We start from the raw sequence: 15,000 nt of genomic DNA, 5'->3' as shown, positions 1-15,000 counted from the left end.
AAACCGTCTGAAATGGCAATTTTGAGGGGGAAAAAACAGGAAATACACATAATAAATGTATGTACATAGCAATCCGATGGGGGGGGGGGGGGGGCTCAAAGCTGAAAGAAGCAACAGTACGGGTGAGTATTGTGGAAGCGTGACACTTAATTACCAATAAATAAAACAGTGCAAAGTATGGTATTACATTATCGGTTCAGTTATTAAATGCCACAGACCCACAGCACACACAGACCAATAATATTCTAGACAGTTTGACCCCAGTCCAGATGCACCATAAAAACTTTCAAACTAGAGTACATTCAGTCTGTAATACAATGTGTGTGAGAATATTGAGACAAAAACGGCTGTGTGATTTTCACAAAAACACACCTATTATAATTAGACAATCAGGATGAAAGAAAGCACATTGATGTGTATGTAGGTGAAAGTGTGTGTGAGCTGCTCACCTTTGAATGAATTCCAGCGTACAGGCCACCTCATCCTGGTACTGCAGGTTAAAGTTATAATAGGACGCAAAAAGCACAGCGAGGCCAGACACAAGAGTGGTCCCCTCGCACACCACCTGGCCCTCAATGCTCAGCATCCAGTGCCGAGTATCACCTGAAACAAGAAATCATTTAGGATTTCATATCTTTCGAATAAACGACTAATGAAAGATGAATGGTTATGACAGGTAGCATAGAGGGTACATACCAAGCACTATCAGTCGAGGACTGGCAGGTAGGGTAAGTGCCTCTTGGACATCAGCAGCTGATGCAGCCGCCTGCAGGAAACAAACCCAAGAAAAATTATTTGTGCATTCTTACCTCGTTCAAAACAATGACTTCAAATCTAGATGAAATGGCAGTGGAATCCTACAAATTGACACATTTCCTACTGAAAAGGAATCAGCTTGTACGGATATATACAAACCAATATCTCATGATATACAGTACACCCGTCAATCATAAAAATAACTTAATGTAAATGTTATGTCCCACCCCAAACTGTGATAACCTGCCCACTTGATAACATTAAAATTAAAACCGAAACCACACTGCCCTGTTTTAGTAGGAAATGCATCAAATTGTAGGATTCTGTGGATTTCACGATTTCATCTCCACTTTAAGGCAACAGATAAACTTGCTTTTAAATAGGCATACATGCATGCAAGATGTCAACCACAAGCATCCTGCATTTGTTTGGAGCATTGCCTGTGTCCTGGCTGTGCGGGTCCTCAAAAACGAACATGGTAAAGTATGTGTGGATACATCGATAATCATTTGAGGACCTACAAGCAAAGTACACAGGCAATGTAAACAATGCCACTCGCAACAAGCATTGGTAAAAGGCAAGTATACTGTAAACTTAAGAGAAAGTAACTTACATCAGCTTGAAGGATAAGTCCTTCCTTGGCCTCCTTGAAGTGGGCCAAGAGAAGTGGCACAGTGGAGGAGGCCACATCCGCTCCCTCTCTGGGCAGGGCAGACTGGACCTCTTTGTTGCCTGGCTTCTTCCTGAAGTACTCAATGAGTGGGGTACCCCAGTCAATCATGGATTGCTCCATCTCTCTGCGGACATCCTTCTCAGTCAGTAGTTGAAAATGAGTAAACATTTCCCTTGGAATAAAAAGAAAAGGCCAAGCTTTTTTCAAATCCCCAATGGGGGGGGCTGGGGTGGCATTTATCATGCGACGTTGCAGGCTGTATGTTGACTCCATCAGTTGATTCACTTCGCCTCTTTCTCCACCGGCTACACCTTCTTGTGAGAAGAGCTCCACCATCCTGTTTTGTTTTTCTTCAAGACGCTCATGAGTCTCACTGGGCGCTATATCTGGCTGCCAACTTTTACAGCCGTAAGTGTCAGTGTATCCTCTCTTTGGTGTGGTGTCTCCTGCCCTCTGAGAACGGCGGTGTGCCAAGTAGTTGTTCCTATTCAAGTGCTCTATGCGGGTTTTCAGCTGTGCCAGGAGTGATGCGTACGCTGCACTGCCTGTTCCTTGTTTATCTGTATCTGCAAAGCTCTTTGGATACCGCCTGACTATTTTACGACAGACCGATAGACACTATGCTTTGGTGGGGTTGGACTCAATCTTTTGGACTTCATCAGCAAGTATTCGAATCATTTGCCGGCGATGAGCTGGTAATGGTCTCTCCCCCTTTGCAAGGGCAGATTGTAGTTTATCAGGCATTTTGTCCCACTGAACTTCAAATGTTTCAGACCAGGTGATGGAGGATGTGAGACATCTCTGGGTACTGGATGTGGAACTTGATGCGGAGCGTCTTGGGGTGTTGGAGGCTGTGGGGCTTGGAAGGTCTTCGCTGGAGCTCGATGATAGGACTGGACGGTTTGGAGTGTGGCCCTCTGGCTCTGAAATGCAAGGCTCTGATAAGCACACAAAATGTTGATATGACAAAAATAGCATGAGTCAAACTGATTGCCCAAACTTATCTGTAAGGACATATGCATTACTAGTTCTAGTCCGAGTAGTTCTGGCTCGAACCTTAACCAAATGCATCAATGGCAACTAGTCTTTAGTCAGACACTTTAAGTGATCTGAAACATTAAAAAACATCTCCCCAAGGCCCCATGTAATTGTGTACATTACCTAACTTCCAAGCACTGAGGATTTTCCTGCACTGAATGGGCCTGAGCAATTCTGAGATATCCTCCTCTCTTACATATTGCAGATCTTCTTTACTTTCCACACCACAGTGTTCTATTAGCCTCTCCAACAACTGGTCCAGTGTCTCCCTAGGAAGACTTGGCAAAATCTGTAGGACATCTCCCCTGATCTGCTCCTCTATGCTGGACATCACTCTAGTGAGGGGAAAGAGTGGTGAAGAACCACCATAGATAGGTCACACATGGCATACCACATTTGTAAGCAGAATTTGGAAGATTTCTATGGAGTTTTATGTGCCTTAAAAATGCTGAAATATCATTGCTTACATGTGCACAAAATTGGCAGTGGAACATGTTTACAAGAAGTTTAAAACATTGCCTGAGAAAAGTAAAACTAGCAACTACCAAGAAAAACCCACTTACGTGCACAGACAGATTTAAGTCTGAATCAATAACGTCTGGGTTGGGTTGGTTGGGCTGGGTTGGTCAGAAAAGCTGGAAAAACACACACAAAAACAAATGAATTGGGTATTTAAAGAGAGAGTTCACTTTAAAATAAAAATTCACCCATTATCTACTCGGCCTTGTGTCGATGGAAGGTGCTGTGAAATGTCAGAGTCCTCAAAACACTGGTGGAGTTCCAGGGGGAAGGGGGCTAGCAATAAAATGTCTTATAATGGCTCCGCTCATCTGCTTCCCTTCCTCACATTCTCGAAGTGTGGAGACATGCGTGTGTATTTACCTTCACAGACCGGGATACTGGGCAGGCGCTGTACGGACTACGGACTCCTTTGGTGATGGTCAGCACAGGCTCAACCAGACTCTGGAGGTCATCTAGGGAACACGGTTGATTGTGATACAATCCACCTTCTCCAGACTGGGAGAATGTTAGTGAGAGAGAGAGAGTGTGTGTGTGTACACTTACAGTCAGACACTAGGTAGGCTCTAGGTAGTGCTGGGAAAGAGAAATTATGAAATGTCAAGCTTACAACAGGCCCAGGAGAGAGAAATGGTATCCTGGTAATATAGGCTACACTTCAGGATTACATAGATGGCTGCCGTTTTCTTAAGTGTACATCTGACACAATCTGAAGTGAATCTTGACCATCCAAAATAAATCATTTAAAATAACTCTTGATACGGTGCAGTTAAAGAGTAATATAGGCTGTATTGGTAAAATTTTTGTATTTAAGTCAATATTGTACAGCACCGCAGTGCTTTAATGAACGATGTTAGCCAGCACGAGGCGCTAGCTAGCTGACAGCACTCCAAACCCACTAGCTAGCTAACGTTAGCTAACTAACCGACATGGTGTTCTATTGCTAACGTACTTCCTTTTCGGTTGGCGTTTGAAAAAAATCAACAAGCCGAAATAGTCTCGACACCCAAGGGTGCCGTTAGCATAGCCCCTAACTCGACTGTGACGTAAATGTACCCCCGAACACTACTTGGTAATAATTTGGTCGTACAAACAGTAGCTGAAATACTTGGGCTAACGTTACTTGGCTCATATGACACCATACCATGCGTCTGGGTGAGGGCTAGCTAGGTTTTGCTGAAATCGAAAAATTGAAGGGGGCTGGCGGGAACGTCTAACTAACTTGGAATATCAACACATATTATAACTCCATAACATACATGCTGTGAAAACGACCGTACTTACCATAAGGTGAATCGTTTTTTTAAATGAGAGAAGCTAACGTTGCAGAGATGCATCTGCGGCGGTGAGCGGCATGCCTGTCCGCTGATGCGCTGACTTGTTTCAGTAGCGGTGACGTCACCATTCATTTGAACTTAACGTCTGTCCCATGATCGCATCCTACCTAGGTCCGGATAACGCGTCCGGATAACTGATGTAAGCCAACAATAAAGTTGATAACAATTTGATGTTTTGCTTCACATTGCAAGCTATTCGAGTGAACTGAAACCCAATACTTAAAAGTTTAGCCTACTAAGGCTAAACTTTTAAACTTTTTCAACCATTGAAAAAGCGCAAAAAAGTGAAAGTCCCCACTGCTGACGGTTGTTATGGAAACACCATAGAAAATGGCTATCTAAATCGTCTATCTAAACTTGTAGATATAGGCGGAATTTGGATAAAGTTTCCACATATTGGGATTCTATGGTGGTAATTACAGGCATGAAATTTTATTAAAACATAATAATATTAACATCAAAGCGGTTTAAAAACGTTTTAAAATCCCAGCAATGGCGGATAGTACAGGAAATCAACCGGACCGAAACGCATGTTTACAGCACTGTGCTGTAGGTGCCGTCATTGGCGACGGTTGTCCACACAAGACTCCCAGAATGCATTGTTCCATGCAGCAAAGTGCTGTATTCCACAGAAACGGTAATGAGCTGTACAATTTAACTGTAAATGTACAGCAATTGTTTACAGTGTAGGGTTCCGTGTGGAGGGTTCTGGAACAGCCCACTAGGGCTCCGTTTGGAGGGTTCTGGAACAGCCCACTAGGGCTCCGTGTGGATGGTTCTGGAACAGCCCACTAGGGCTCCGTGTGGAGGGTTCTGCGAGACCCAGCCAAGGAACTTCTAGGGAGTACAGTATCACGAGCAAACTCCCTGAAGTGTCTTGAGATTTAATCGTTCGCAACTTTCGAAACAAGCCCTCAAAATTAGCCATCCAAATGAAGTGTGGAGCAGGGCTCGTTTGATGTGTTATCCCTCGCAGCGCTGAGCGGGAATAACAAGCCATGTAAACATCATTTTTATATCCGTTGGGAAATTCTAGAGATTTTTGCTCGTCTGGTCTTAACTGTATTTCATCTTAAGCCCAAACCAAATATTATACTGCTTCCGTTTTCTCTCTGTCTCCACTGATATCTCTCATTCTCTCTCTCCTCCACTCTCATTCTCTCTCTCCCCCCACTCTCATTATCTCTCTCCCCCCACTCTCATTCTTTCTCTCCCCCCACTCTCATTCTCTCTCTCCCCCACTCTCATTCTCTCTTCCACTTTCTCTCTCTCTCCCTCTCTCTCTCTCTCTCTCTCTCTATCCCTCTCTCTCTCCCTCTCCCTCTCCCTCTCCCCCTCCCTCCCTCTCTCCCTCTCCCCCTCCCTCCCCCTCCCTCCCTCCCTCCCTCTCTCTCTCTCTCTCTCTCCCTCCCTCTCCCCCTCCCTCCCTCTCTCCCTCTCCCTCTCCCTCCCTCCCTCTCTCTCTCAGGGTGGTGTTTGGTAACAGTAGTGGTCTGGCGGTGGTGGATTACCTCCAGAAGAGCGTTCTGCTGAACCTGGGCACGGTGGAGCTGTACGGCTCCGGAGACCCCTACCAGAGGCAGCCTCGCTCCCCCCGCAAGGCCCGCCAGCCGTCCGGAGGTGAGACCCCCCCCACCCCCCGCCGATCACTCCTCCCCGGCCAGGGGAACAAGTCGAACTCAGAGCAGGTCACGAGCGCGGTGGCGTTCTTTTTGGATGTGCCTTTTCTTTTCCTCACAGCGACGGCGCAGGGAGAGAGATAATGTTTTCGGCGGCCGGCGCCTCTCGCCGACACCCACACGTCCTCTCTCCCGGACTGCCGCAGAATGTTTTCACACACGCGCGCACACACACACCCTTTTACACACTACACACACAGATGCCCATCCCTCCCACGCTCTCTCACTGCAGCACAGTGGCACCGTATTGACGGGCTGTACATAGCAGGACCTGAACCGCTGGCTGATCTCACGCTGCCACCTGCTGTCCAACGACGGCACTGCGCCTGCAGAGGGCACCGCGATCACAGTGTACCGTAACCAGCACGGCCAAGCAACAGCTTGATAGATAAATCAGGAAGGCTCGTGTGCGTCAGCGTGTGTGCGTGTGCATGTGTTCGCGTGTGTGTGCGTGTACACACACACACACACAGCATATGGTGTGGGTAGATTGCTTGGCAGTGGGCTGGCACCTGTCAGAGTGCTGGTAGTGTGAGTAGTAATCAGTCCACCAGCTGTGCTGCCCTACATACCCTCAGTAGACACCCAGATCTTGTGCTCAGAAGGCAGAGCGCACGGCGATGCCAAGAACGCCACGCCTGGCTTCGGCCTGCTTGATCACTGTGTGGAAACACCTCCCTCTCTCCGTTATATCCTGGCTATAGTCTCCAGAAGACTAAGGCTGCGTTACGAATCGCATACTTTTTTACTACCGGTAGTGTACGTACTACAGCTGCCCCGGGAAGGTACGTACTTTGCGAGCAGTACGCATTCCAACTGGGACATAGCACTTTGTCGTAATGTTGAAATTTTGCCCACATCCGTCGTGGTTCGTAAAGCGACTTTCGTCCACAGCTGTCGCGACTCGCTCGTGTGACGTAGTTTCCGCCGTGCAATGGATTGTGGGTCAGGAAAGACAGAAATTCCGCTGGCTTGCATAACTGCAATATACGACCGGATGTAGTAGGACATCCTGGTATTTTTGCCATACTGCATGTGACATACTATGTCCATCCTTTTTTGGAATTCTTTAAAGTATGGAAGTACAGTATGTGATTCAGAACGCAGCCTGCTAGACCGTTTCCTTGCAGAATACGCACAGAAATACACACACAAACGTTTTCAATCTCAGTCTCGTGAAGTCTTAATCCGCCGCTGGGAGACAGCACCGTGCACCCCCAGTCGAAGGCGTCTGTCGTTGTCTCGCCACCGCCGGGCACGTCAGCAATCGTCTGGGCCGGCGACGCAGACGGCGGGACATGACCTCAGTCGGGGGGGGGGGGGGGCGATGATATCAGCCCGCGTTTCTCTCGGGGGGCGCTTCGCCGACGGGGACGGGGTTAGGGACAGTCCGGCTAACCTCTGGCGTCGTCCTCCTCCGCAGGTCTGTGTGACATCAACGAGGGCTCCGCCACGTCCGAGGACCGCTGCAAGTCCCCCACCTCAGGTAAACTGTCCCACCGGGCCTCGCCGCGTAGCCAGGAGAACCACACGCTGGAACCACAGTCGTTCCAACTGGACCGGGGGGGTTGGGTTCTGTTGGGCGTAGGCGCCGGTACCCAGCGGGCTTGTAGCTCCCAGATCGTATTTTTTATGTCCGTCGGGTAATAATTCACCGACTTAATGGTCCCAAGATTGTGGTTACTTGACGCCTTTGTGATGTGATATTGGTGAAACGGTATATCATGAATATATGTCACACACATTACTTGAGCAGACTTTTTGGTGGCCCGCCAAAAAAAAAAAAAAAAAAAGTTTTGATTTCACTTCACTCTTTTTTAGTACCAATTTATCGTAGGGTCACGTTTACGGCTCCTGGGTTTTGGGTACTTAACTGAAGTGTAAACTGTCTCGGTTATGAAACCCCACATCCCTCCCCATTCTCTCTAGGAACTACAATAAAACAGAATGAATTTGGCAGCTATTCTAGTCTCTTCCGGCATCCTCAAAAGCTGAAATACGAGCATTAAACCGTAGATGTGACTGTGATCGCGAATTAACGAGACATCTTGGGGTCGTAAAACTCAGCGGGTCAGGGAATACGCTCTCTGTGTACAGGGGTGTATCGATTCACCCCCAAATGCAATATAAGTTTACAAGAGGGGTTATTATGGTTCTGGGAGCTCTTGACACATCCAATAATCCAATAAATTTGATGGAATGACCCAATAAGATTTCTGGTTTTGTGTCTGGCGTGGTCTGAGATTTTCAGACCTCCTTTAAGAGCAGACTGAGTGTGGTGATCCTTTTATGATGGGTTTTACTGTATTTCAGAATGCGTCCAGATTTTTATACAAAACAAGATAATTGAAAGTCTCACACCCAAATCAAATCTCAGTGAAAGGTTTATACAGTAGGTAGAATATTACTAAGAGGAGTAGTACTCGCACACTGCTCAACAAATCCAATTTAACAATACACAGTGTGTCCGAACATTACCTTCTTCAGGTATCATAGACATAAGGTAATGTGCCAAAATGTTGTGTATCATTAAGTTGGATTTGTTGAGCAAGTGAAGACAGTGTGTGCCTGTTCCTGTCTCCTCATACAAAACAACATAGACATGGACGCACACACAAAAGGACACACACACACACTCACGAGGGATGACGAACCTTTTGGTCTGTAGGCTGTTTTGTCCTGATTTGTTTTGAACCTGCGCAACTTTATTCTCCGGCGTTAGATTAGCATTTTAGCGAGAGGCTACATGCTAATGAGAGGACAACCCAATTCCATTTCATTACATGGAACCTTGACATTAGCTCAGAGAGACAAGAAGCCTTTTTAGAAAGGTCAGACAGAACAACAGGCCCAGTGTTTGGAGTCATGCTGCTGTTCCCAGGTGTGACACACACACACGCACACACACACACACACACACACACACACGCACACACACGTGCGCATCCAGGGCATCTGTAACAGGGCCAACATTATTCATGCTGGAAGGAGGCTTGTCTCTGAAGCTGACCTGAGCATTATGTTTTGACCCGTACTTTGGGAGCCGCTGGACATCGTAGCAAGTCACCGCTGTTCTCAGTCCACATCCTGTATCCGGGACCTTTGTATTCGTGTGTGTAAACAAGTATTATCTGCATGCAAACCGGTATTAAACACACAAACAGGCAATGCTCAGCACCAGCAATGAGGTCTTCACTGGGTGTGACGCACAAGGAGAGAACAGTGCCGGGTCTCCTACTGTTCAGCCTCTGTCGAGGGACTCGTCATCATGAGAGATGGTGCTGGTGGCAGGATGTCTCTAACCCGTCGTCTACTTTACTTCCTCCCCAAAAGTGTTGACGTCAAACCATCAGCAATTCTACAATGGAGGTGGTAGAGGAGGTAAGGGGACCGGTCAGACTCAAGCGGGAGTAGCGCTGCGGCCACCAGATAAGATGTCGCCGTTGTTTTGTCCTCGACAACTGTCCCTGTCTGTCGTCATTGAACAGAAACCTCTCTGTTGGACGCATTTGTCCACGCAGAGACTTACTGTACGAGGGTGTACTGTACTGTATTAACGTATCGCCCTCCATTGCATGCGACTTGTGTGTAGCACGCGTGTCGCATTGTCAAGAGTCACTCCGTCGGTCGTTGTAGTTATGACATCACGGCAGTCTATTTGTGACCTCACTCTACACCTGTCCGACTGTCTTTTGTGTTTGTCTGTTGACTAGTAGAGATGTTTACATATTTGCATCTCAAGCAACACTGAAGGTACCTTGGAGGCTTTCCTCAACAGACAAATTACCTCATAGATCCAAAGAAAACATCATGCCTTATCGTCAGTGCATTCTCTGTTTTGAATGAAATCTTTTTTTTTTTCACATATTCAATTAATTAAATTATTGTGCAAGGAGGTTGTGAATTTAAAAATAGCGGGTGGAAAAAAAGACCCAGGAGCTGTCAAGTGTTAAATTAAAGCTAGCTAACTGTGCCTTCTCCTTGTCTTTCCACTGTCTACGTCCATCCTGCTCACTTCCTGTCTCTCTCTTCCTGTTTCCTGTTTCCTGTTTTTGGTTCCTCCTTGTCCTTGGTGCATGTTCCTCTGGCATGGGGGTCTCTGAATGGCGGTCCTGTTTTGTGTTTCAACAACCCTCTTTTCCAGGGCATTGTGCGAAGACAGCATACTTCCTTGTTTTTGTCTGTCCCAGCATGCACCTGTGGTCCACAGGCTTGTCCTCCTATGAAACCCTAATGCAGTGTTTTCTTTGTCAAGCATTTTGCCTCCCCTGTAGCCAATGAAACTATCCCCCGACAAATGATACCAAAGCTTTTGTCTTAACTGTCTGTTGACACTGTAGCTCTCAGCACCTCTAACCCTAGCCTTAGTGCTAGCTTTGCATGGCATCTTGTGTTAGTGTAGATTTGTGTTTGTAAAGAGAGATGTTCTCTTTCTTCCAGCAAAGATGTCACGGAAATTAAGCTTGCCTACTGAGCTAAAGCCAGACTTGGGTAAGCCTTAACTTTGTGTTTACAAACTGTATTCCACTCTTTATTTATTTATTTTAATTTAAAACGCATCAAGGGCTTCACCCAACATCCTTGTACAAGTCCTGGGTCATGACCAAATCCCACAGTCATTAGTGTAGGGTTTCCATCAGTCCCGAGCTTACAGTACATGTAGGCTGCAGAACTTTGAAGCTTAAACTAAGACAAGCAGACCTAAGACAGTCACAATCAGTCGATCTAATGTATGGGAACATAAACGGTGTCCCCATGTTCCTGGTGGCAAGGCATGTCAAAGGTTCCTACAGTACAGAGCAGACCGCTCTCTTTCTTGCGCTTGGGTATTTTCCAGTCAGTGATGCTAAATGCTAAGCTAACAACTATTCCATTGCACAAGAAAGCGTTCTATGTGCTGCTGGACAACTCTCTCTCTCTCTTTTCTGTGTCTCTATATGTCCCTTTACCTGTCCTTCTTGAAAGTGGAATGCTTTCTTTCCCCTATAGGTGACAGGCACAGAAAGCAACACAGTTCAAAGTTCACCTTCAACCGTACGCCCCTCGAAGCAGAACTAAGCTGTGTTCGGAATCGCTCCCCCGTTCCCTCACTCCCTATTCCCTATATGGGGTTCACCATGTAGTGAACTACCTAGGGAACGGAGAAAATGTAGGGTACATGCGTTATTCCCTGGAAATCAAGGTGAATTGTGGGTAATAAATAGTGGACTATATAGGGAACGAAAATTCTGTGGTGAATTCGGACACTACAAACAAAATGGCCAACGCCCTATATAGTGCACTATATAGTGAATAGGGAGCGATTCCGAACACAGTTTTTAGTACTTCTTTTTCTTCCCAGGATGCATTGCAGCCGAAACCATGAGGAAGTCGGGGCTGATTGGATTCTGAATTTCTTTGAATGTGCCAAATATACCTTATCTATTGCATAATGCTGTAGTTTCAACCTTGAGCGTCATATGACCACCGCACAATATTATGGGATATGTGCCACACCCTCTCCTGAGTTATTGCTTCAGTATAAAACAAATACTTTTTTTTTTTTTGTCCCCTTGTAACATTAAGTATTTGTGTGTAATGAGTATACTATATACAATTCAAATGGTTGAAATTATATTATAGGCCATAATATGCCATTCAGGACTATTTAATAACTGAGGCCATTGTGTGATATTGCCTTGTAATATCAAGGCAATTGTGTGCATTGTGTGATATTGTAGCTGTGTGCGCCATTTTAAATTATATCAGACCAAGCACAGGCGTTTTAAAATCCACGCGGAAATTTCCCAAGGGGTCTATATTCTCTGTTCGCTAAATCTTCAGTGTGCCAAAGATGAATAATGATTTTACGAGCTTTATCAGCCTCTCGCACATCAAAACAAACAAGCCATTTATATATTTATATTCGTTCTTAACCGTGCGTCTGGAGCTCAGACTCTTCAGACGTGCCGCGTTGGGAGAAATGTTTCCCTCTCCGTCTGTCCTCACTGCCGTAAAAACCCACGCGTGCGCGGTCGTAAACAGACACATCTGTCCCACAGCTGGGACCGCAGGCCTTCCACACCTTCTCAACGGCGTGCGTGTTGAACTTGGAGAGGGTCGAAAAATGCGAGAAGAAAGTAAATGTCTGTGGGCAGCTTGTTTCTCCATAAGATTCCATCACAAGTTTCCACAGCATCGGTGTTCACCAAGCGCCAACCACTCCACCTTCACAACTAGTCTCTCTTTCTGCTCACAGTACATAATGTGTCTGTCTGTCTGTCTGTCTGTCTGTCTGTCTGTCTGTCTGTCTGTCTGTCTGTCCCTTATACAAAGAAAATATATTCCCCTATATATTGACTGTCAATATATTATAGTATGTCAAATATATGGAGGAAATATACAGAATAATATGCAGTGTGATACATACATAATATATTGAATAATACATAAGGAATTGTCGCTTTTCATATATTGCAGTATATTGGAAAATACTGTGTAACCACTAGTTTCCTATATCTATCTATCTATCTATCTATCTATCTATCTATCTATCTATCTATCTATCTATCTATCTATCTATCTATCTATCTATCTACAGTATCTATCTACAGTATCTATCTATCTATCTATCTATCTATCTATCTATCTCTTTGTCTGTCTTTATCTCTTGGTGTCTCTCCCTCTTTCTCTCTCTCCCTCTCTATCTCTCCCTCCCTCTCTCTCTCCCTCTCCCCCCCTCTCCCCCTCCCTCTCTCTCTCTCCCTCTCTCTCCCCCCTCCCTCCCTCCCTCTCCCTCTCCCACCCTCCCCCCCCCCCCCCCTCTCCCCCCCCCCCTCTCTCTCTCTCCCTCTCCCCCCCCCCCCCCCTCTCTCTCTCTCTCTCTCTCCTCCCGTGGTGCGGTTGCTTTACCTCTCTCTCTCTCTCTCTCTCCCTCACTGTCCTCTTGTCGGTGTGTCCCCCGCGGGGTGCCAATCCCCTAGACCACAGGGACGCCTCCTTCAGCCGCTCGCGCTCCTCCAGCGTCACCTCCATCGACCGGGAGTCCCGCGAGGCCGTCACCTCCTTCCACTTCGGCGAGACGTTCGCCCGGAAGGGGGACGGCGGCGCCGTGGCGCCCTGCCTCTACGTGGGCACCTCCCTGGGCACCGTGCTGGCAGTGGCGCTTAGCCTGCCCCCCGCAGGGGAACAGAGGCTACTGCAGCCCGTCATCGCCTCCCTCAGCGGTGGGTAGAGAGGGGGGGAGGGAGGGAGGGGAGGGAGGGATGGAGGGATGGAGGGATGGAGGGATGGATGGAGGGAGGGAGGGAGGGAGGGAGGGAGGGAGGGAGGGAGGGAGGGAGGGAAGGAGGGATGGATGGGTGGATGAATGGATAGAGGGATGGCTAGAGGGAGGGTAGAAGGGATGGATGAGTGGGTGAGAGGAGTGGATGACTGAACGTTAGGCTGACTCCCCCCCCCCTCATCCACAGGCACGCTGGTGCGCCTGAAGGGCAGCGTCCTGCGCATGGCCTTCCTTGACTCCACGGGCTCCCTGCTGCCGCCCGCCTCCGAGCCCTGGTACGAACCCAACGCGCCCGCCGACGGCGCCGGCGCCGAGGAGCGGGACGGCAGGGCCCGGAAGCGCCGGCCGGTGTCCGTGTCGCCGTCGGCGTCCGGGCAGGAGCTGAGCGAGGGCCAGTACGCCGTGGTGTGCTCGGAGAAGCAGGCCAAGGTGGTCGCCCTGCCGTCGCAGAACTGCGTCTTCGAGCACGGCATCACCGAGACGTCCTTCGTGCTGCGCGCCGACGTGGTGCAGATGGGCGGCGGCGTCTGCGTGGCGTGCTTCTGCGCCAACGGACACATCATGACCCTCAGGTGACGCCCGGGGGACGCAAGAGGGGGCGGGGCTAGTCGATACACTCGGCAGTTTGAATAAGTAAGTAGTTTGACTCGTAGTAGTACGACTCGACGGATGTAGGTTTTGGGGATAAAACGTTGTTCGTTTATTACCGCACCAATCGGTGGCGCCGGTTCATATGGTCGGCCAGTCAGTGGCGATGGGAGATTCTCTCGAACTGTGTGAAACGACAACAACCTAGCAACCGCTCCGCCGAAGGTGATTGTGATTGGTTTAAAGAAATACAGCGTTTTTTCACGCTATCCGCGAACGGTAATGAGTTCAGCCAGACCTTTCTCTAGCGCTGACACAGCGTAAACGAAGTGTGGAGACAGGCCTGGCCGTGAGAGACTATTGCCAGTGGTAATGGCCAGTTTCATTTTAGTCAGTCCGTTTTTGTATTATTTGCACAAAGGAAGTGAACGACAAAGAATCTCAGCCTCACTAATAAGCTAGTCTAATAGGTCTAATAAGCACAGTAGAGTCACAGGCAGTGAAAAATGGTTTTGTGTGTGTGTGTGTGTGTGCGTGTGTGTGTGTGCACATGTGTGTGTGTGTGTGTGTGCGCGCGCGTGTGCGTGTGTCTGTGTGTACCTGTATGTGCGTATTGGGGTGTGGTCAGCATAGCACCCACAAACATCCTCAGACTAAGTGGGCCTTGCTGTTGTTCGTAGATCTTGTCTCTTGTTCTTCTGACCTCTGTCTGCCTGCCGTCCACCCCCCAGTCTGCCCGGCCTCCGGCCCCTGCTGGACGTCAACTACCTGCCGCTGAACAACATGCGGATAGCCAGGACCTTCTGCTTCACGCACCTGGGCCAGGCCATGTACCTCACCTCCCCCACCGAGGTCCAGAGGATCACCTACAGCCAGGACACCTGTGAGAACCTGCAGGTCAGCGCGTAGGCAGGACACACACACACACACGCATGCACACACACACACATGCGCACATACACACGCGCACATACACACGCACACACACATGCACACACACACATACATGCGCACACACACATACACGTGCACATACACACACGCACATACACCTAACTAAGAGCATAATCTAGTGCTGAAGCCAAAGTGCAAGAGTAGCACACTCACTCACTCACTCACTCACTCACTCACTCACTCACTCACTCA

The 15,000-nt window shown here is 48.0% G+C and overlaps 2 protein-coding genes across 3 annotated transcripts in view; one reads left to right on the top strand and one right to left on the bottom strand.

Moving 5' to 3' along the window:
* LOC311321533 (uncharacterized protein) overlaps nt 1-1,537 on the bottom strand; it is a gene marked incomplete at its 5' end in the record, with an annotated part of 1,855 nt that extends 318 nt beyond the window's left edge. The window contains 4 exons of the mRNA XM_084453528.1: nt 1-7; nt 450-603; nt 697-766; nt 1,370-1,537. The exon at nt 1-7 is cut by the window's left edge and continues 318 nt beyond it. Of these exons, the coding sequence (XP_084309654.1) occupies nt 1-7; nt 450-603; nt 697-766; nt 1,370-1,537 (399 nt within the window). The remainder of the gene's footprint in view (nt 8-449; nt 604-696; nt 767-1,369) is intronic.
* The window catches only part of stxbp5a (syntaxin binding protein 5a (tomosyn)), a gene marked incomplete at both ends in the record, with an annotated part of 103,968 nt that overhangs the window by 86,826 nt on the left and 2,142 nt on the right, over nt 1-15,000 (top strand). The window contains 7 exons of one of the 2 annotated variants that reach the window (XM_084453634.1): nt 5,792-5,943; nt 7,426-7,488; nt 9,336-9,383; nt 10,443-10,493; nt 12,965-13,207; nt 13,454-13,838; nt 14,586-14,751. In XM_084453634.1, the coding sequence (XP_084309760.1) occupies nt 5,792-5,943; nt 7,426-7,488; nt 9,336-9,383; nt 10,443-10,493; nt 12,965-13,207; nt 13,454-13,838; nt 14,586-14,751 (1,108 nt within the window). The remainder of the gene's footprint in view (nt 1-5,791; nt 5,944-7,425; nt 7,489-9,335; nt 9,384-10,442; nt 10,494-12,964; nt 13,208-13,453; nt 13,839-14,585; nt 14,752-15,000) is intronic. The other variant, XM_084453635.1, reaches the window with a different exon arrangement.

Source organism: Borostomias antarcticus (genome assembly GCF_949987555.1).
Source record: "Borostomias antarcticus genome assembly, chromosome: 19".
Classification (NCBI taxonomy): Eukaryota; Metazoa; Chordata; class Actinopteri; order Stomiiformes; family Stomiidae; genus Borostomias; species Borostomias antarcticus.
The sequence above is the reverse complement of the archived record's forward strand: the minus strand, read 5'-3'. Positions and strand labels throughout refer to the sequence as shown.